Here is a 22285-nt window from a genome sequence, read left to right on the forward strand (position 1 = left end):
CGGCCTCCCAAGTATCTGGGATTACAGGCATGTGCCACCACACCCAGCTAAGTTTTGTATTTTTAGTAGAAATGGGGTTTCACCATGTTGGCCAGGCTGATCTCCTGATTTCAAGTGATCTGCCCACCTCAGCCTCCCAAAGTGCTGGGATTACAGGCATCAACCACCATGAGGCCTGGTTAACTTCATTTTTTTGTAGAGATGGGGTCTCTAACTCCTGACCTCAAGCAATCCTCCTGTCTTGGGCTCCCAAAGTGCTGGGATTAGAGACGTGACCCACTGTACCCAGCCCCTGCCAGCATTTAAATATTCCCAGGCATCTCTTCTCCCCTGGCAAAGTGGTGGTGTGAGTAGCCCACCCCATGGGATCCACTCCTCATTCACTCCTCGGTCCCCTCACACAGGTAACCAGTGGCTTGCTGGGGTAAGGCAGTGAGTGTGTTTTCTGTGGCCTCACCCGATCTCTCTGGCTGGCTGCTGTCGAGCATGGCAGAGCTCCCCCCAGGTAAGCCTGTCCTCCTCTCAGAGTCCACCCCTGATGGAACACTGAGGAGGCAGACCCAGGCGCCCAGCCCTGCCTTCTCTTCTCAAGTCAGATGGCAGACCTGCCTCTCGGGCAGCTACCTCTGGATGCTACAGCCTCCTCAGACTCTGTGGGTCTCTGTGCAGAAGTCGGTGCCAACGGCTGCCATCCCCGTAAACCCAGTGCTTCTCTGTGTCCCCTTCTTGGTGAAGGCACCATTATTAGAGTTAACATATACCCCAGCTTGCCAGGGCCATGCCCAGTGACACACATTGTCCTGGCATAACTATTAACAGCACCCCCCTTTAGTCTCAAAAGGGTCCTGTCTTAGATGAGAAATTATATACTCAACCTCATTGTTACCCACTCGCCTGCCCATCACAGAAACCCTAGGGTCATCTGGACTCTCCCTCTCCCCAATATCCCCACAGTCCCCAAGCTCTATGGGTTCCATGTCCTTAACATCTTTTAAGGCCAGCCCATGGTCCGTGCCATCACCTAGGTTGCAGGGTGGGCACCTTGCCTTCAATCTTACCTTTCTTCCATTCTTCCACCTGCTGCCGGAGTGACCTTCCCAAATTACAAATCTGATCACATTTACCAGCCTAAAAATCAAATGGTGACCCTCCTCCCCCAGCCACCAGCCAAGCTTCAAGATAAACTCTAAACTCCACACCAGGGCCATGAAGTTCTTGGCTCCTCACCATGGATGTGCCCCTGCCCTGCCCGCACCGACCCCACACCCCACCACAAGCCTCATCCCTCACCCCACCATCTTGGCTCCCATCTGTCCCTTGCTGGGTCCTGGCTCACTGACACCCTGTGTCCCCACGCTTTCCTGCTACCTGTCTATCTCCCCAGCTATACTGCAAGCTCCGTGATAATGTCTTTCGTCTCTGAATCAATAGCACTAACATGGTGCCTGATGCAAAGTATGTGTTCAGTAATATTTACGAAGTGAGTCACTGCACATCCCTAGCACCAAATAGTCCGTGGCGGCTGCAGTCCCCTGAGCCAGTGGGCCTGCACTTGTCCGCCTCCACATGTAGGAGAGGAGACTCCACATGTGGTCTACTGGAAGTGCCTGCCTGTTGGCCTCTCTTTACTCAGACGAACGTCTCTGCTCCACCCATTAGGGGCTCTTCTTCTAGAATTGCTGTGGGTGTTGGGAGCCCCACGTCCTTCCTTGGCTAATCATTTTGTGACTGCAGCAGCCTGCATTTTTCTGCTCTGTGTATACAGAGAAGGGTTGGTGGGGGCGGTGGACCTGTGAGTTCTGAGATCTCTTATAGAGAGGAGAGTTCCAGGCCTCTAGAAAATTTGGGTTGAAACTTGTGTCTCCACCATGGGCCAATGAGGGCGAGAAGGTGCTCCCTGGGAGGCTGCGGCAAGAGGCCTGGGCTGGCATGAAATGCACTGGCGCAGGTGGGTAGGGCACTCACGGCCACCCGCTTTGTGAGGAGAAGAAATAGTGCCTGGGCCAAGCCTGATTGGAAACTCTAGGGACAGCGGGACAGAATGAGGCAGCCTTTTGTTCCCTCCCTGTAATGCAATGCACATTCCCCACTTAAAGGCAATTTCTGCACTTGAAAAGGATTCCAGCTGGCGAAATTGAAGGTGGAGAATAAGCCCCCAGTCAAGAAGCTTCTCAGGGGCCTTTCAGTTTTCCTTGGCTTGAGAACGGGATGCATTTTTAAATGTTTGCCTCTTCATGTTTGTCAGAGCGCCAGGGGAGAAACGCTTCCTCTTACTTCCACACCTCTCTCGCTCAGCCATAGCTGGCACGGGAGCCAGCCACGTTTTCCTGTGCTACTTTGCCTTCTCATGAACCTGCCTGACTTCCTCTCTTTCTCTGCCTGCTTCCCCACCCACCCCCCAGCTCACACCCCACCCCTAGGGGGAGGAGAGAATCCTGCTGCCCCGGGTTCACTAGGCTTAGCAGCTTTCCTTCAACAGATGCTGAAAGGGCCGACAGTTGGGCTGACACAGCTCATAGCTCACACTCCAGGAGATGCTCTCCCACCTGCCATTCATTCATTCATTCATGCATTCATGCATTCATGCATTCACCTGTTCACTCTCTCACCTAGTCACCTAGTCAGCCAGCATGGGATCTGAGGTGCTGGTGGGGCCCGCGGGTGACTCAAAGAAAAACAACACATAGTCTTTCTCTCCTAGCTTACAAAGTGCTTGAAGCTTTGAGAGACAGGAATGAGCAACTACAGCACAAGACACAGGGAAGTCAAAACCCAGTTTAGAGGGTAGGGACATTTTAAAAGCACAGAGAAAGAAAAGATCAGCCAGGGATGTAGGTGGAGCCCAGAGGGAGGCAGTCAGGGAAGGCTTCCTAGAGGAGGCAGCATTGTGACAGGAGCAGGGTCCAAAGATGCCAAGGACGGGGAAGTGGCCAATGCCAGAATATGGATGTGGGAAGCTCTCTGGTGGGCACAGAGGCGCTGCTTCACCCCTCTTTCCAGGGCTTTGGAGTTTGCCGGGGGCAGTGGGGGGTTCCCAGACATGTCCACTGGCAGTCACTGCTTTGGTGGCATTGCTTCAGTCACCTTGGAAGCAACGCACCATCCCCACATAGCAGTCACAAACTCGTGCCCTTCTCCATCAGGCCCAGAGAAAATACCTTCATGCTCTTCTCTGTCCTAAACACTCAGGCTCCCCGCACCCTTTTCTTGAGGGACCCATAGCACTTGCTCCTCCAGCCTCACGAGTCATGCCCTCTCTCTTAAGGGAAGCTCCAACTACCACCTTCCCTAAGAACTATATTTCCTGCCCACCGCCTTCCATTCTAGCCAGGGAAAGCTTCCCTTCTGCCAGCCCACCCCTGCCTGTGCCAGCGCCCCCTGGTGTCTCCCTTAGAGTCCTTGCCAGTGGCCCACTGGCCAGGCCCACGGGCTCTGGAGTTGGGCAGACCTGGCTTTGACCCTGGCTCTGGCACCTTTCAGCTCTGTACTTGGCCAGATTACTCACTTCCATAGGACCTGCCCTTGCATTTCCTACCTAACATCCTTTCACCCTTATCTGATAAATCACACCTTGACTCGCATTCAGGGCAACCATCCTCCTCTGCTCTCAGTCCTTGTAGATTAAGGGGAGCTGTAGAGGGTCACTGCTAGGTTCAGGGATAGGCACGAGACCAAAGCGAGAACAATCCTGTGACTTTTAATGGATGGAAAACCCTATTTCCACTGGGGTTGACAAATTGTTCAAACACAAACCTAAGGCTGTTGGGGCCATCTTTGTCACCACAAGGAAAGACTCTATTTACAAATAAAAAACAGCACAGAAAAAAACAGTCAAGAGACAGATTCCTGGTGACACTGAGCACCTGGATCCAGCCTCGCCTGAAGTTATCCCTGGAGTGTTCAGTATTGTGAACCAATGTTTCCCCCTCTTTTCTGGCTTACGCCGATTTGAGTTGACTTTTTGTCACATGCCACTAACAGTCTTGATGAAAGAAATACTCAAACTTGGAGACTTAAATGAAAGGCCCGAGTCATGCCCAGGAATAAGGTGGCACTCAGTGACCACTTTTGGCAACTCTCTCTGAATCTGCCTTCTCATAGGTCTGTTACATTTCCATAAACTATAGTTCCATAGTAGTAGAATACTATGTTTTTCTTCTTCCCACAGCTTCGATAAAATCTTCCTTTGTAAAATCTTCACTCTCCCTGGCTTTTTTGACCACAGCTCTGTGTCCCTCATAAATCTCTATGTTCCACATCCGTTTTCTCCCCACCCCTCCCCCGGGCTGAGGCAGGATGAGTTTAACAGTACAAGACTTCAGGATGTGGCGTGGGTGATGTCTTTGAGTAATGTGCTGATAACCCAGGGCGACGAAACAAATCAAACCAAAGACTTTCACAACAGGCTTCAAATCCCTGCTCTGGACACCAGGTGCTCAGAAAAGTCTACACTGCCACCTAGTGGATGTCTGCAGCATCATCGGCACGCGGAAGGGAGCCCTTTGGGGAGAATTCCCCTTGGGACTGTCCCTGGACTGTGAAAGCATCTGACTGACCCTCACTACATAAGGGACAAACCCCAAGACAAGTGAATGGATGGTGAAGCCGAGAGTCCTGCCCCGCAGAGTGGCATATACGCTTCTCTAAAAGACTGGGTTCCTGCCCGGCCTCTGTGGCCCTGCACCTCTCATCCCAGGAGTTAGAATCAGCAGCCTTCCTTTCTCTGCTCCTCTTGGCTGTCCACAGGTGTGCCCAGTCCAAGGGTTTCCAGGGAGGAGGGCTGACGCTGTGTGCACATGTGTGTGCATGCAAGTGTGTGTGCACACATTTGCACGTGTGTGCTTTATTGCTTGTCTCCCCAAAGGAAAGGGTGTTTGTCATGTTTGCAAACAAGACAACCTAGCAAAGCTTCATGATAACAGCCTCATAACTTGCGAACCATATCACAATCTATTTGCTCTCTGATAGTGAAAAACACTTCAAAGAGTCTATTTCCCGCATTGAAGTAACTTGTGTGCTGCCGCCCTCCGGAGCTTGTTGTCCTACTGGGCTTAGCTGACTGCATGAGGCCTAACCAAGGCAGCACTGAGGGGAAGGAAGAACCCCTTGTGGCCCCTCCCTGTCACCCTGCACAGAAGGGACCAGAAGGTCAGCCTTGGTGTGTGTGCTCGGCCACATCCCGGCCATGACCCTTCCATCTCCAGGCATTTGTGACCCAAGTCCTGCCTAGATTGACACCAGCACCTCCTTCTAAAACACAGCAGAAAAGAGGCTAGTCTCCACCATTGACACTCTGGGGGCTCAGTCTGGCCCAGGAGTCAAGAAATAAAGAAGCGGAGACCAGAAGGCCAGATCAGCTCCCCCAAAACACACTCTAGCTGCTGAGGGCAGCAGACCCATTTCTCACTCCTATGACTCTTCCCCAGGCTTCCCAGACCCCCAAATGTAATAGTGCTAATCACTGCCCAGTAAAATAGTTATTTCCAATTCCTAAAATGCTTTGTTTTTCTTTTATACAACTTTGGGCAAAAGAAGAGCGTGTCTCATGTTGCGACAACAAAGCGTCAAGACGCACTGACCATCGCTTCTCGGCCTTTTGGCTAAGATCAAGTGTAAGACGCACTGACCTCTGCCTGTTTAGGCGACTTGGGAAGCTCTGTCCTAGTAAATACCAGCTTCTCTCCAGCCCAGAAGCCATCTGAAGGCCCAGACACCCCGCACCTTGAGAGAGGACTCCTCCCATACCACGCCTTCTTCCACTTATCTGCCAACTCCAAAGCACACACCAGCTGGTCTCCACCAGGCTTAGGGTCCCAGATCTCAGAGGCAGCCAAGGAGCTCCCAGAGCAGGGGAGCAGGAAGAGGCCCGGGCAGAATGGCCTCAACCATCACCAAAGTTTCCAGTCTGCAGCCCTCCCACTGGCCCCCAGCCTTCTCCTCAAGTCCACTCTAACGAAGGCACAACGTTATGGCAACAGCCATCTGCTGCCACCAGATCCAACCCAGATGGCTCTGCATGCAGCTTCAAGTCACCCAGATGAGCAAGCCTGGAGGAACATCAAGACCCCCAACTCCCCCCCGCTTTAACACAACCCTGCTCACTCACGTCCACGGCCCCCGGGAACTTGACTATCGGCTCCATCCAGGAGGTGATCTTCTGTCTGTAGTTGTTACAATCAGGAACAACCTTGCAGCCAATGTTCCCCAACTCTGGGTAGAAAACTTCAAGGCCCCTATGAAGACAGAGGGGAGGTTGCCCTGTGTCAGGGTTTTAGGGGAGCCTGAGGTTCCCAAGGCTTCAGTCTAGCACTACTGGGAATGTAAAGTGAAATGGGACCAAATCCTAAACCTGCCACTAACTAGTTGTGTGACCGAAGAGTTACTTGACCTCCTTGTGCCTCAGTTTCCTCATCTGTAAAACAAAGACACTAATAATTCCTCCCTCATGGAGTCAGTGTGAGGAGAAAAGTGGTGGTCAATGGTCAGAACAGAACCTGGCACGTTGTAAGTCATCAGAAAGTATAATATTAATTATCATCAGCGTTTACTTCCCTAGAAGAACAGATATCCTTAGGCAAACTTAGTATCTTTAAAGTAGGATTGAGTTTATAAAAACAATACCTATAGATTGCTTTTCAGGAACATTCTTATTACAGAAAGAAAGGCTTAGCAAGTCAGCATACCTTCCTTCAAGGGCATAGACCTTCCCTCTCCCCTAAACAATCAAGAGCTCCCCATGCCTGAAATCCCATTAGGTGAAGAACTGGCTTCTTTGGGTTAAGCATGGACCATAGCCTAGGTTCTCTTTCAAAATGCAAACATCCCTCAGGGGGTAAAACACTGGCTCACTAAGACTGTCAGTATGAATAAACCGGTTCAGCTATTTGCTCCCTGAGAAGCAGGGCCCGAACAGCACCAGGGTTCTGAGAATGTGGCTTCCTGGAAGGGAAGAAAATATGATGCAGAGCAAAGCAACAGAGCCTGCAGGGCAGGGCAGGCTGGGCCAGGCCATGACTGCACCAGGGTGGCCTTAAGTGCATGCTTATATTTGAAATTCAGGAACGTAGGTAAGACTTTTCAAAGACTTTTTAAAAAACTGTTTTTTCTTGCCCTTCTATTATAATTTATCTCCATGGCCTAAGTCCTCTGTAGGGTTAATGTGGGGTTAAGACATCACTGAGAGAGAAGGGTTGTGGGTAGGGAGTGGGTGTTGCAGGTCCCCAGCCTTTCCTAACACCTTGCATGGGTAGGCTGCTCTACAGCCTGCCAGTAGCCACCCACAGCTGTCCACAGTGCCTTGCTGGGGGTGATGCCTAAGGGGACCCTGTGAGGATGTAATTTGGAGAACAGATCTGGAGGGAGAGCTCCCTGAACCTGGGGCCTGGGAGTAGGCCAAGAGTAGCTTCCTGGTGGGGAACCCTGCATTGCCCCTCCCACCTTCCACCTCCCACCCTTCCAGTGGCTCCTGAAGTCCAGCCTTGGGCAAAAGGCCGCTGAGCCCCCAGCACCTGGCAGCCCCGGCCCAGGACACTTCGGTGGGCCAGCACCCCCAATGCCAGAAGTCACGTGCTCTGGTCTCAGAAAGTGGAAGCAAGATGAGTCACGGGCTTGCTGAGCAAATTTGTTTCTTCTAACTCTTTGCGCATTTACAGCAATTCTTGGTGGATGGCAAGATTTTCACAGCTTTTGGAGAAGTTTTAGGCGACCAGTTTTATCTTCCTAGCATCATCTTAAGGACCGTTTGGTTTATTTCTGCTGCAACTCCTTGCTGCCGCAGCTAGAGAGATGCGAGGCAGAGAGGGGACCCTCCAAGGGCAGAGAGACAGACAGCAAACAGCACAGGATGGGAAAACTGAGAGGTAGGGAGGAGGTAAACTGAGGGTGGAGGGATGCCCTCATGCCCATAACACCTCTCCCCTTTTTATCAGAGTGGAATTGTTGTAAATATCAAAAGAATTAAACAAGCAAAATCAGCAAGTTGTTATTTGATGAGGTGGGCACAGAGCCACAGAGAGTGCCCTGAAGGACAGGGCACGTGCCAGGGAACCAGGGATTGGGTCTTGTCCCTGTCCCTCTCTTCATGCCCATAGGGCACTGCCAGGCCAGCGTTTGAAGGTAGCATATTGCCCCACCTAGGATGATGGGAAAGGGGCGTGTGCAGGCCTCTGCCCTGCTCAGCTGCATTAGCAAAGGCTTGGAGAAGGACACAGAGACAAATTTATTTGACCTGCAGATGGCACAGAGCTGGTAACCAACAATTCTGATGATCAAATCTACTTACAAGACGACCTGGACAAACCTGAGGTGAGCTGAATCAAAAATTAAAGTTAGTGAGAAAATAGACTTTAAATTTTGCATTCAAGACCAGGCACGGTGCCTCATGCCTATAATCTCAGCTCTTTGGGAGGCTGGGGTGGGAGCATCACTTGAGCCCAGGAATTTGAGACCAGCCTAGGAAACGTAGTGAGACCCTGTTTCTACCAAAAATTAAAAAACACAAACAAAAACAAAACAAAACAAAACAAACAACCATGGTAGTGCCTACCTGTGGTCCCAGCTACTTGGGAGGATCACTTGAGCCCAGGAGCTAGAACCTGCAGTGAGCCATGATTGCATCACCGCACTCCAGCCTGGGTGACAGAGCAAGACCCTATCTCAAAAACAAACAACTTGCATTCAAGCCAGAAAATCTCAAAGGTGCCACCTTCCTGTGTGCCCTTGCTGCTTGTGGTTTACCTGACATGGAATTCATTCTAATTTCCATCTGGAGAGTTTGGGGATTTCCTGATCTCCTTGACAAGACTTGGAGGCACCCTAGACAGTGGAGTGAAAAGATCAGGGGCCCTGGCTACATAAGGGTAGCAGTGAGCTTATGTTTCCTGTGGGAAACACCAGGAACCGCTGAGGTCCTCCTTAAGGGGCCATTATCGCGGCCCAGGCCTGCTGTACCCTGGCCCAGCTGACCTCTCCTGCGTACGGGGGCACTGACCTTGCACTGCTCAGAGCGAGAAGCCTGCCAGCCCCTCGGCTCACTCAGCAGAGCACCTAGAAAATTAGATCCCACTTGTGAGAGGCAACTATGTTTCTCTTCCTCCTTCCATATGAAAACTTCACCCAGAACCGTTTGTTTGTTTGTTTGTTTGTTTTTTGAGACAGAATCTTGGTCTGTTGCCCAGGCTAGAGTGCAGTGGCGCAATCTCAGCTCACTGCAACCTGCTACATAAGGGACTGGGGACGAAGGGCATGACTTTTACTGGGCCACCCCAATAGATCAGGGACATCACATATGTATGATTTCATTTCATGCAACCATACCTTGAGGCAGCTGTTATCACTATTCCTATCTCCAGATGAGTGAGAAATTGTAGGACAATACTTATTTGCAGCTGCTACATGTTGGAGTGACCTGTTGTGTACAACAGAGAACTAGTACAGTGGGCTTGGCTGCACTTTCTTCCCCACACCACACGTTTTCCTGTTTTCCCTAGTGAGCTGTTTCATTCCTCCAGGCTTCAGTTTGACCTAGGTGGTCATGTGAGTCTCTTTGTCATAGCAAGAATTAGATCACAAGGGCCGGGCGTGGTGGCTCAAGCCTGTAATCCCAGCACTCTGGGAGGCTGAGGTGAGATGATCACTCGAGCCCAGGAGTTAGAGACAAGCCTGGGCAACGTAGTGAGATCCTGTCTCTATAAAACATAGAAAAAATTAGCCAAGTGTGGTGGTACGCATCTGTAGTCCAGCTATATGGGAGGCTGAAGTGGGAGGATCGCTTGAGTCTGCGAGGTCAAGGTTGCAGTGAGCCATGATCCTGCTACTACGTTCCAGCCTGGGTGGCAGAGGGTGATGCAGTGAGACCCTGTCTCTAAAAACATGGCTTCTCAGCTGTGCCTGTATGAAGGGCTTAGTATTTCAGCTGCCCCTCAGTGAGTGCTATGGTCTGAGTGTTTGTGTCTCCTCAAAATTTATATGTTGGAATTTAATCCTCAATATGATGGTATTAACAAGCGGGACTTGGAGGAGGTGATTAAGTCACCCTTATAAAAGGCACCCTCATAAAAGAGGCTGAAGGGAGCTGCCCTTCCCTTCCACCATGTGAAGTCGCAGCAAGAAGGTGCCATCTTTGAAGCAGAGAGCAACCTTGTACCGCACACTGAATCCACTAGCACCTTGATTTTGGAGCTTCTCAGCCTCCAGAGTTGTGAGTAATACATTCCTGCTATTTAGAAATGACCTAGTCTAAGGTATTTTGTTATAGTAGCTGAACAACTAAGACAGTGAGGATGACAAAAAGATACATGGGATATGAGGCTGCCTTGAAGAGGGGGCTCACTGTGAAAGTGTGGGTCACCCCACTTGAAAAACAGCAAGCCAGGTACGGCAGTGCATGCCTGTAATCCCAGCACTTTGGGAGGCTGAGGCAGCAGGATTGCTTGAGCCCAGGAGTTTGAGAACAGCCTGGACAACATACCAAGACTCCCAACTCTACAAAAAATAAGAAACAGCCAGGTGTGGTGGCATGCACCTGTAGTCCCAGCTACTCGGGACGTTGAGGCAGGAGGATTGCTTGAGCCCAGGTGTTCAAGGCTGCAGTGAGCTATGATCAGGCCACTGCACTCCAGCCTAAGTGACAGACAAGACTCTGTCTCTAAAAGAAATGTATTTAAACAGAAGAGTAGCCAAGGCCCCTGAGAGAGACTGAAGGACTGGGGGATGACTGCCCAGGTTGGGGGGAGCTGGGGATGAAGGGGCAGGGCAGGGCATGGCATCTGTCACCACACACATGAATGACCACAAAGAAGATGAGAAACTAGACTAGTTTGTGCACCTCATGGATCTGCACTGGAAAAGGTGGGTTGATGTTCAAGAAGAGCAGCAGGGCCTTGGGATAAGAATGTACTTTCCGAAGAACGGAGCTTTTCAGCACCAGAAAGCAGGACGCCTTGAGCAGCAGCTCCCATCCCTAGGGGAGCGCTCAGGGCTGAATGGATGGCAGCAGCAGGTGGCGTTTGTTGAGTGGATTCACCTCCTGGCTGCAGGGTTGAAGGATCATGGTTCTTTCAATTCTGCGACTGAGCCCAGGGTTGGGACTCTCGGTGGTTTTGCTGGTCTAGTCTGGGGTATCTCAGAAGCAGGGAAGGTCTGATTCCCGAGAAGCTTTACTCTTAACAACGTCTCACTGCTTGTCACAGTACATAAAATTCCTCCCTTATAGATTAATACCTTTAGGCACTGAGTCCAATCTTTAAGAGTTCCCTGGTAGACTCCAAATGCCCACGAGAGGAGTGCCTTCTCTGGGGCATCTCTTGCCAAGGTCAGAGCCTGAGCTGAGTGGGGATCTTGAGGAGGGGGTCAGCGCAGGAGGTCCTGCTGTCTCCTCAGGGGTCCGATCTGTCCTTGATGCACTTTTCATTTCATCATTATTCATGATGATCTCTTCCAAACAGAAATCTTCAGTGACAATAAAGACAAAGCTCCTCTTTTGCAATGATGGCTTGAAATCAAAAGACACCTGCCTGGCATGCAACCTTAGGGTCATAAGTCTCTTTCTCAGACTGGGGGCCTGCTGGTGTATTCTGGGAGTCCTGAGAATGGCCCCCCTTGACTGAGTCTTGGAGCCCTGGACCCGGGGTGAAAGTCGTCAGAAGCAGATAGGGAAAGAGCATGAGTATGGAGTCAGACAAGGGGGCTAGATCTTGGCTCTGCCACTTTTAAGCTATGTAAACACTGTGGGCAGGTTTCTTAACCTCTGGGGACTCTTCATCTGCAAAATGGGGGTGCTAACACAGACCTTGTAGGTTCGTTACCAACAGTGAAAGGAGTCAAGGAGTCCAAGCACCGGCGGAGCACCTGGCACACAGAAGGTGCCCTGGGACTTCCCACGTGTCCCCCCATGCATGGGTCACCAGGGCACCAAGAGGTGATCTTGGCAGGGCAGAGCCTAGGGCATCCGGAGCCTCAGGCTGGTCACCTCTTCCTCTTCATCCTTCCACATGAAAACTTCACCCAGAACTGTCTGTTTGTTTGTTTGTTTGTTGAGACAGAGTCTTGGTCTGTTGCCCAGGCTAGAGTGCAGTGGCGTAATCTCGGCTCACTGCAACCTCCACCTCCCAGGTTCAAGGGATTCTCCTGCCTCAGCCTCCTGAGTAGCTGGGATTACAGGTGTGCGCCACCATGCCTGGCTATTTTTTTTTATTTTAGTAGAGATGGGGTTTCACTGTGTAGGTCAGGCTGGTCTCAAACTCCTGACCTCGTGATCCACCTGCCTCAGTCTCCCGAAGTGCTGGGATTACAAGCGTGAGCCACCATGCCCGGCCTACATCCAGAACCATTTAACAAGATTTTCCAAAATATACTGACATGAGCAAAGTTTGGTACTTTTTTTTTTTTTTTTTTTTTTTTTTTGAGGCAGGGTCTGGCTCTGTTGCTCAGGCTGGAATGCAGTGGTGCAATCATGGCTCAGACCAGCCTTGACCTCCTGGGTTTAACCGATTCTCCCACCTCAACCTCTTGAGTAGCTGGCACTACAGGTGTACATCACCATGCTTGGCTAGTTTTTAAACTGTTTTGTAGAGACAGAGTCTCTCTATGTTGCCCAGGCTGGTCTCAAACTCCTGGGCTCAAATGATCCTCTACCTTGGCCTCCCAAAGTGCTGGGATTACACATGTGAGCCACTTCATCCAACCAAAATGTTACTTTTTAAGAAGGATTCAACTACATAACTTTAAGAGAAAACATGTATTTATGATTCTAAAAGTAATGTTTGTCAAAAATGTTTTAAATAAAATAAAAAAGAAAAACATTTTCATGAACAGTAATGTTTGTGAAAATTCAAAGGTACAGAAGAGAGTAAGCAGTCAAGTTCTTTTTCTTCCTCTCTCATTTCTCACACATGGGCTCAGCCAGGTGTCCCCCTCCTCAGTCACCAAACAGGCAGGGAGGTTTGGCATCAGTTGGGCCTGGGGAGTCCTCAGGATGACCCACGGTCCAGACAAATGAAGGCTTGCTTTTCTAACTGGCAGAGTTGGTGAGGAGAGAGCCAAATGCCAGGCCTTCCAGCTTACCCAAAGTAGAAGCAGCTTGTGCCCTTGGAAGGGAGGAAGCCAGCCTCGTCGCCCAACTCCATCCAGTGCCATGATTCCTAAAGGGCCCCTGCACAAACGCTCCTGGGTCCCATCATTGAAAGAAAACCTCTCACACAGGAAGGGTCTAATCATACACCTTCTTTCATTAAAGTGCCTCTTTGTTGGGGTTCTGGGGAGAGTGGGCATTCAGGCTGTAGGGAGGGATGGTCTCTCTCTGGGTATCTCTCTGAGGGTCTCAGCCTCCTGCCCCTGCAAAGACCCCCCAGGTTTGGAGGGCCCAAGCAGAGCCGACCACATGAACAGCCCTCCTGGTCCTGGGAGAGGTGCATTCTGGAAGGCAGGAAGGAGTCTGTTTCTAAGTCCCTTTCTCAGCGCCATCCTCCATCAAGGTAGTCTCTAGACCTGACATGTGTTCTGTCTTCCCCATAAAATCAGGCTCAGGAGATGGTGCTCCTTGGTTCTGGAAATACCCCTCCCTGCGATCTACCTGCCCAGTAGCCTCTGTGCCTCCCGCCTCCAAGCCTGCCCTGACTTACTGGCAAAAGAGGGCGTCCTCGTCCAAGAGGGCCTCATGGGCACACAGGCTGTTCTCGTCCTCGTCTCCAGTGACCACCATCATGAGACCCAGTAACAGTGCTGCTGTGACCAGCCTCATTGTCCAACCCATGGGCACCTGGAACAGAAAGAACTTTAGAGCGGCTGGATCCCCTGGCAGGGGGCTTCCTGCCCACTACCTGTGCCCCTCACCCCAGGGCCCTACTTGGCAGGATAGAGACCTCTGGTTAAGCACAGGGAGGAGGGCAGGCAGCTTCCAGGGCTCCGCAGCTAATCCAGTCCACCACCCGGACACAAGTACTTTGGGAGGACCTGGGCCTCCTCCAAGCTGGACTCAATGTACATTCCTGGCAGAGGCCCCTCCCCTGGCAGGACACAGCTTTGTTGTCACTCTTGTCCTGGCTGCCAGGGCAGAGAGCAGGCTGCAAAGTAGAAGTGCTTATATAAGCTTCTCGGTGCAGCTCCTTGTCCAGTCCCTGCTCTTGGCCCGGGGATGGTCAGCTGGCCAAAGGCCAGCCTGCTCCTTGGCTGTAAGGCAAGCCTTGGGAAGCTGGTGACCTCAGGCTCAGGGCTAGGAGTTGGGCTGTGCCCCTCGGACCGGCTCTGACTCTCCTGGCCCCCATTCTTCCACCACCTGTCTCCACAGCCTGTGGGCTTCCCCAAGGTGGAGGTGGTTGGACACAGTGACCTTGTGTAGGAGGGACTGCTGCAGGGGGTGGGGGCAGGCGCACCCCAGCCCGAGGCCAGCTCCTAAGGGCCAGCTGAAGACAGAAGGGTGCATCTGGGTGCACCTTGCAGCTGTGCTGAACTCAGCACTCTCCCAAAATAATCATCTCTGGAGAAGGAGGTCTGGGGAGCTGCTTGGGGCTCAGAAAGGGGTGGCCTGCCCCAGCGCTGCACCGGGAGGAAGGGGAGCCAGGGACTGTTGCCTGCATTCCCCTGGGGAACAGTCCTGCCACCAGGTGCGTGTGGGCCTCTGGTTAGAGCCTGAGTGGGCAGGGAGAAGAACAAAGGCAGCTTGCCACAGCCTTTCTAATAGCTCTGCTCTCTGCCTCTCAGAGGCGGGGGTGGGAGAGACGTGCCAGCAACTCAGGACGCCTGGCTTCTGCTCTGAGCTCTCTCTGGATGCTGGGGAGGCCACTGTGTCTCCCTAGAACACACCACTTTTCCTTTTCACAAACAAGTAAAATAATTCCTGTCACCGCGGTGCCTTGCTAAGGAATATGAGATCATCGCTGTAAAGTACACGCAGCTAGACCTTTAGAGAAACTACTTTCAGCATAGTCTGCTTTCTGGCTCTATTCCTGCCTCCAGGATCCCAAACTGTAGCAAAAAGCCCCACTTTGGGGCTACATATTAAACACATTTCTCAATCATTAGGCTTTCTGAAGTACAACCAGGACTCCCCCTGCCCCCAGCCAGAAAATGTATTCCCAAGATCTCCCCTGCTGGACAGAGTCTAATAGTAGCCTCCTCACAAGACCACTGTGAGAATGAAATCAACCAGGTTAAGCCCTCAGTAAGGTGCCTGGCACAAAGTAAATGCTCAATAATTTATGAATAGTCTAAGTATTCTCTCACGGATCCATTCATTCATTCATTCCTTTGCAACCCACTTCACTCATAGGCATTAAGCACCTCCCATGTGCCTGCCCCATGTTGGGCCCTGGGGTATAGGTTGAGCATGGCCTTGTCTGCATGCAGCTCACAGTACAGCCACAGCCAAGGAGATGCTGCCAGAAGGGCTGCCCAAGACCAAGAAACTCATCTTCCGAATGGCATCCACTAGAGAAGCCTCAACTTTTCTGGGTGTCAACTCTTTTAGCACAGTGATGGCGGCCTAGAGGAAGGGAGAGCCCACAGTGCAGGTAGCTGCTGTTGAGCCCACTTCCAGTGGCGGTTCTTCCTTACTCCACGTGCCAGGCACTTTTATCTCCGAATCCTCATGCCGATCCTTGGAAGTAGGCACTATTGTCACCCCATCTTATGGAGGAGGAGACGGAACAGCGACATTAGTTAAAACCTGATCTTGGTCACCAGGAAGTGGCAGACCTGGAATTTGAACCCCAGGCTCTGGTTGAACCTGTGGAAACTGGGTTGAGTCCGTTGAGTCCATGCTTTGTTTTGAGACAGGGTCTCACTCTCATCGCCCAGGCTGGAGTGCAATGGGGTGATGCTGGCTCCTGCAATCTCCGCCTTCTGGGCTTCAAGGGATTCTCCTGCCACAGCCTCTCAAGTAGCTGGGAGTACAGGCACACCACGGCTTTGGCTAATTTTTGTATTTTTTGTAGAGACAGGGTCTTGCATTATTGCCCAGGCTGGTCTCAAACTCCTGGGCTCAAGTGATCCACCTGTGTGCTCCCAAAGTGCTGGGATTACAGGCGTAAGCCACCACACCCAGCCCAGAGTCCATGCTCTTAACTACCTGGCTCCATTGCACTCTGTAGCTGCTCAATTGCCTCTCACTCACTCCCTCTACATTCCCTTTACTCTTGGGAGAAGGACCCAGAGTCCTTCAAGTGGACCACAATGCCCTGCGAGATCAGGCTTTTCCTGTCTCTCTAGCTGACTTCCTCCTCCTCTCACGTGTTACCTCTGGCGGGTTCCTCAAGCTCCTTTCTATGCCAGGGCTGTGACAGGCACTGACCCTGTTTCCCACCTTCATTGGGGGGTAGCTGAAATGTCGTTTCCTAAGAGAAACTTGCTCTGACTGCTAGGATCCATCAGATTCCTGTTATAAACAATTAGAGCACCTTACTGCTTTCTTCATTATTCTTATATAGTTATAATAAATTATTTTATGGTTACGTGCTTAGTGATAGTATCTCCCTCACCCGCCCAGCCTATAAGCTTCTGGGAGGCAGAACGGAGACTGTCCAGCATTCTGAGCACCTTACGTGGAGTATACAGAGGCTTAATAAAATTCTTGTTTAAGTGCATGATACACGCCACTTCCATTTCTCATCATCCTCATTTTCACTTAACAGGTCTTAACTCTGTAAAAACATCAGTAGGAAACTAGTCACTCTGTTTGGCCTAGCCCTGGATGCCTTTTGCTTATTTATCTAACCTTCTCTGGCTTGTTTTTGTGCAGAGAGATCTGGCAGAATGCAGTGGTTCTCAGGATTTTCAAACCTGATCTTTCTCTTGGGGACTTTCAGGACTTTGATTCATACTTGAAACCTAAGATCTGAAAGCCGTATTCAAGCTCGCAGAGTGACAATTCTCCCTCCCCATCACCACCCCGGCTCCTGGAAAGTCCCATTGCTAGATTTCTTGGTGCCCACCCTTGAAGTCCCCCTCCCTTCCTTCAGTTACCTGGGCTGGGACCACCTCCAGACACCACCATTCAAGCCAAACCTGTGGCTTCCTGAGACACATTGGTCCCTCCAGCTACTGGGATCTTTTGGACCACTTCTGCTGAAACTCTCCACTCCCTTCTTATCCCTCCAGGCCTCCTGTGCCTGACACCCTCCAATCACTGCCCAGGCCTCACTTCATTTCTCTACCCAGACACAGACTCTTGTTCTTTCTCTCTCTCCTAAACCTTTCCACGTAGGCCCTCTGGAATCTCTAAACTGTAGTGAACAAATTCCCCTGAATTCTTTTCATTGATTCCTAATTGAAAATTAATTGAGATAGAATTCACACGTAAAATTCACCCTTTTAATATGTATAATCCAGTGGGTTTTCGTATGTGCACAAGCTTGTGCAACCATCACCACTACCAAAGTACAGAGCACTTTCATCAACCTAAAAGAAGTCCTGCACTTATTAGCAGTAACACCCCATTCCTCCCTACCCCCAGCCCCTGACAACCCTAATCTATTTTCTGTCTCTATGAATTTGCCTATTCTGGATGCCTCTACCAACATTTTCCCTTCCCTCTTTTCCAGCCTCCCTTCCCATGGCCACTTTCTTGGACATTTTCATCACTACAAATTGCTCCATCCCTAAAATATTAAATTCAAGCAGCTTTTTTTTTTTTTTTTTTTTTGAGAGGGAGTCTTGCTCTGTCACCCAGGCTGGAATGCAGTGGCATGATCTCAGCTCACTGCGGCCTCCGCCTCCTAGGTTCAAGTGATTCTCCTGCCTCAGCCTTCCAAGTAGCTGGGATTACAGGCACGCACCACTATGCCCAGCTAATTTCAAGCAGCTCTTCTGATCACCATCTCTTCTCCTTCCTCTACCCTCTTGTTACTTCTTTGCACTTAGTCTTTCATTTGATTCTAAACTCTGATCCCTTGACCACTCTCCTTTTTCCTTACCTGTTCTGACTACCTTCCCCTCTGGTACCTGGGTCTTGCAAATCTTTGTACTATTCACTTGCTAACATCTTCAATTTCTTCCCCCTTATCTTCGCATTGCAGCTGTTGGATGCAACTTCAAATTTGGAACAGTCCAATGATCTGGCTACTCCGTCATGCAATCCTGCTCCCACTCTACTCTCAGTATCCTGTGCCTTCTACAGAGCCCAGGGTGGGGCCCAGGAGCCATGGGGGAAAACACTGTGCTAAGTGAAAGCAGCCAGTCGCAAAAGAGGACATATTGTTGATTCCATTTATATGAAATGTCCAGAATAGGCAAATATATAGGGACAGAAAGTAGACTAGTGGTTGCTAAGGCTGGAGGTGGAGGTAGGGTAAGACGTGAATGAGAAGTATGGGGATGATAGCTAAAGGGTATGAGGTTTCTTTTAAAGGTGATGAAAATGTTCTGAAATTGACTATGTGATGGTTGCACATATCTATACATATACTAAAAACCACTGAATTATACACTTCAAAATTTATGAATTGTGAGATATGTGAAGCATATAGTAATAAAGCTGTTTTAAAAAATCATCCTGGGGATGTCAGCAAAATGGATGATTAGGAAGCTCCAAGCTCTTGTTCCCTCATGGAAAGCTAAACACACATACAAACACACACGCAGAGAGACAGAGAGAGAAGTGGATGAACTAACTTTATAGAAGCTCTGGAAAACAGCCAAAGGTTAGAGCAGCCAAGTAAATGCCTAATCAAGGAAAGCCTCCTTAACCACACCCTGGGTGAGAGAAGGAGACCCCGTCTCAAAAAAATTTTTAAAAGCCTCCTTCAGAATAATAGGAATTTTTCCAGACTCGGTGACTCATGCCTGTAATCCCAGTACTTTGGGAGGCTGAGGTGGGCAGATCATCTGAGGTCAGGAGTACAAGACCAGCCTGTCCAACATGGTGAAACCCCATCTCTACTAAAAATACAAAAATTAGGCTGGCATGGTGACAGGCACCTGTAATCCCAGCTATTTGTAAGGATAAGGCAGAAGAATCGCTTGAACCCAGGAGTTGGAGATTGCAGTGAGCCAAGATCGTACTACTGCACTCTAGCCTGGGCAACAGAACGAGACTCTATCTCCAAAAAAAAAAAAAAGTTGGAAATTTCATTTTCTTTCTACCTTGTTCCACCTCCACTGCCAGCAGTATTGGTCTGGAGGAGATAGTAGCTCAAGCCCCAGCTCTCCCTTAAACTCAAAGAAGCAGAGCCAGACCCATCATGTGCAATGCTCTAATCTGTCTGGGGTCTGCCTACAGGACTAGTCTCTGCTTTGCCTAACGGAAAAGGGCAGCATTGCTTATGAAAACAGCAGAGTGACTACAGACCTTCAGACACTGAAGACAAAGATTACAGATTGAGACATACAATAGACCATCTAAGGCCCCAGGAAGCTCAAGGAATTTCAAGTAAAATAAACTCAAAGAGACCTACGCCGAGACATATTAGAATCAAACTGTTGGAAGCCAAAGACAAACAGAATTTTGAAAGCGATAAGAGAGAAGACTCATCATGCATAGGGATCCTCAATAAAATTATCAGCCAATCTATCAGCAGAAACTTTGAAGCCCAGGGAGCATTGAGATGATATAAAGTACTGAAAGAAGAAAAGTTGTCAATTAAGAATTATATGTCCAGCAAAAGTATCTTTCAAAATATTAGTAAGAGAGAAATTAAGAAAGTCCCAGATAAACAAAAGCTTAGGGAGTTGATTACCACCAGCACTGCCCTGCAAGAAATGCTGAAAGTAGACCTTCAGGTTGAAATGAAAAGATGACAGTAAGTTGAAACTAGGTGAAGAAATATGTGGAGACCTTTGTTTAAGGTAAACACACAGACAAATTAAAAAGCCAGTATTATTGTAATTTTGGTTTGTAATTCCACTTTTAAATACAGGATGTCTTAGTCCATTTAGTGTTGTTATAAATGAATACCTGAAGGCTGGATAATTGATAAAGAGGTTTATTTGGCTGATAATTCTGCTGGCCAGAAGACTGGGCATCTGGTGAAAGCCTCAGCCTTTTCCCACTCATTTTAGAAGGGAAAGGAAAGCTGGAGTGTGCAGAAATTACACAGTGAAATAGAAAGCAGGAATGAGAAATGGGAGGTGCCAGGCTCTTTTTAACAACCAGTTCTCATGGAACTAATAAAGTGAGAATGCACTCCCCTGGAAATGCATTCTATTCATGAAAGGTCTGCCCCCAAGACACAAACACCACCCATTGGGCCCCACCTCCAACATTGGGGATCAAATTTCAACATGAGATTTGCAGGGCACAAATATCTAAACTATAGCATAGGATTTAAAGACAATGAATAAAATAATTATAAATCTATGTTAGTGGGTATATAACAATGTAAACTGTAACATTGGTAACAAAATGGGGGGCACGGAGCTGTATAAGTAAAATATTTGTATGCAATTGAAGTTAAGTTAGTATCAATTCAAATTAGATCATTATAACTTTAGGATGTTAGATGTAATTCCCATGGTAACCACAAAATGTATTTATAGAATATACACAAAAGGAAATGAGAAGTGAATAAAACATGTCACTACAAAAAAATCAACTAAATGTAAAGAAAGGTAGAAATGGAGGAAATGAGGAACACAGAAAGCTGAAAACCAGCCAGATGCAGTGGCACATGCCTGTAGTTCCAGCTGCTTGGGAGGCTGATGTGAGAGGATCACTTGAGCCTAGGAGTTTGAGGCCAGCCTGGGCCACATAGTGAGACCCCATCTCTTAAGAATGCAAGCAAGCAAGCAAGCAAGCAAGAAGAGCTAAAACACACAGAAAACAAACAACAAAATGGCAAAATAAGTCATTGAGTCATTGTTTATCAGTAAATGGATTTAAATTTAAATTTAATTGGTTTCAATGCCTCAGTCAAAAGTTCTAAACCAGCAGATTAGATTTTTTAAAAATGATTCAATTATATACTGTCCACAATAGACTTGCTTTAGCTCTAGGGACACAAATAGATTGAAAGAGAAAGGATTTAAAAAGATATCCTATGTACACAGTAACGAAAAGAGAACAGGGATGGCTATATTAATATCAGACAAAACGGACTTTAAAGTCTAGTTCTACAAGAGACAAAGAAGGGCATTGTATATTGATAAGACTCAATTCACCAAGAAGATATAACAGTTATAAACCTATAGGCACCAAACATCAGGGATCCAAAATATATAAGCATACAAGGGTAGAATTGAAGGGAAAAATAGGTAGCTTAACAAAGCAATTGGAGACTTCAGTACTCCACTTTCAATAGTGAATAGAACAACTAGGCAGAAGACCAATTAGAGAAATAGGAGACTGGCTGGCCATGGTGGCTCACACCTCTCATCCCAGCACTTTGGGAGGCCGAGATGGGTGGATCACTTGAGGTCAGGATTTCAAGATCAGCCTGGCCAACATGGAGAAACCATGTCTCTACTAAAAATACAAAAATTAGCTGGGCATGGTGGCAGGCACCTGTAGTCCCATCCCAGCTACTTGGGAGGCTGAGGCAGGAGAATTGCTTGAACCTGGGAGGCGGAGGTTGCAGTGAGTGGAGATCACTCCACTGCAGTCCAGCCTAGGCGGCAGAGCAAGACTGTCTCAAAAACAAAAAACACAATACATCCCTAAGCCAAAAATTTGAATTCTGAAATGCTTCAAAATTCAAAACTTTGAAGGCCTATGGAATACCACAAGTGAAAAATCCTACACCTGACCTCATGTGATGGGTCACAGTCAAAACTTTGTTTTATGCACAACATTATTAACAATATTGTATAAAATTATCTTTAGGCTGTGTATAAGGTGTATATAAACATAAATAAATTTCATGTTTAGACTTAGGTCCCATCTCCAAAATATCTCATATATGCAAATATTCTAAAATCTGAAAAATTTGAAATTTGAAATACTTCTTGTCCCAAGTGTTTTCGATAAGGGAAACTCAACTGGCATACCAAGATGTATGGGATGCAGTGAAAGCTGTATATGCTGTAAAATAGCTATAAAAGCTTACACTGAGAAGTTGTAAATGCTTATATTAAAAAAGAAGGAGGATCTCAAATCAACAACCTAAATTTACACCTTAACAAGCTAGGAAAAAAAAAAAAAGAACAAGATAACCCAAAGCTAGCAGAAAGAAATACTAAAGATTGCAAAAGACATAAAACAGAGAACAGAAAACAGAAAATCAACAAAATCAAAAGTTGTTTCTTTGAAAAACATCAGTAAAATTGACCCTTTCAGCCAGATTAATTAAAAAACAGAGAAGACTCAAATTACTAAAATGAGAAATGAAGGTGAAGAGATTACTCTAAAATTTATAAAAAT

The 22285-nt window shown here is 48.5% G+C and overlaps 1 protein-coding gene across 1 annotated transcript in view; it reads right to left on the reverse strand.

Moving 5' to 3' along the window:
- PEBP4 (phosphatidylethanolamine binding protein 4) overlaps positions 1-22285 on the reverse strand; it is a 228160-nt gene that overhangs the window by 201025 nt on the left and 4850 nt on the right. The window contains 2 exon segments of the mRNA XM_058433407.1: positions 6107-6233; positions 13620-13756. Of these exon segments, the coding sequence (XP_058289390.1) occupies positions 6107-6233; positions 13620-13750 (258 nt within the window). The 5' untranslated portion in view covers positions 13751-13756.

The sequence above is a fragment of the Hylobates moloch genome, unplaced genomic scaffold (assembly GCF_009828535.3).
Source record: "Hylobates moloch isolate HMO894 unplaced genomic scaffold, HMol_V3 SCAFFOLD_22, whole genome shotgun sequence".
NCBI lineage: Eukaryota > Metazoa > Chordata > Mammalia > Primates > Hylobatidae > Hylobates > Hylobates moloch.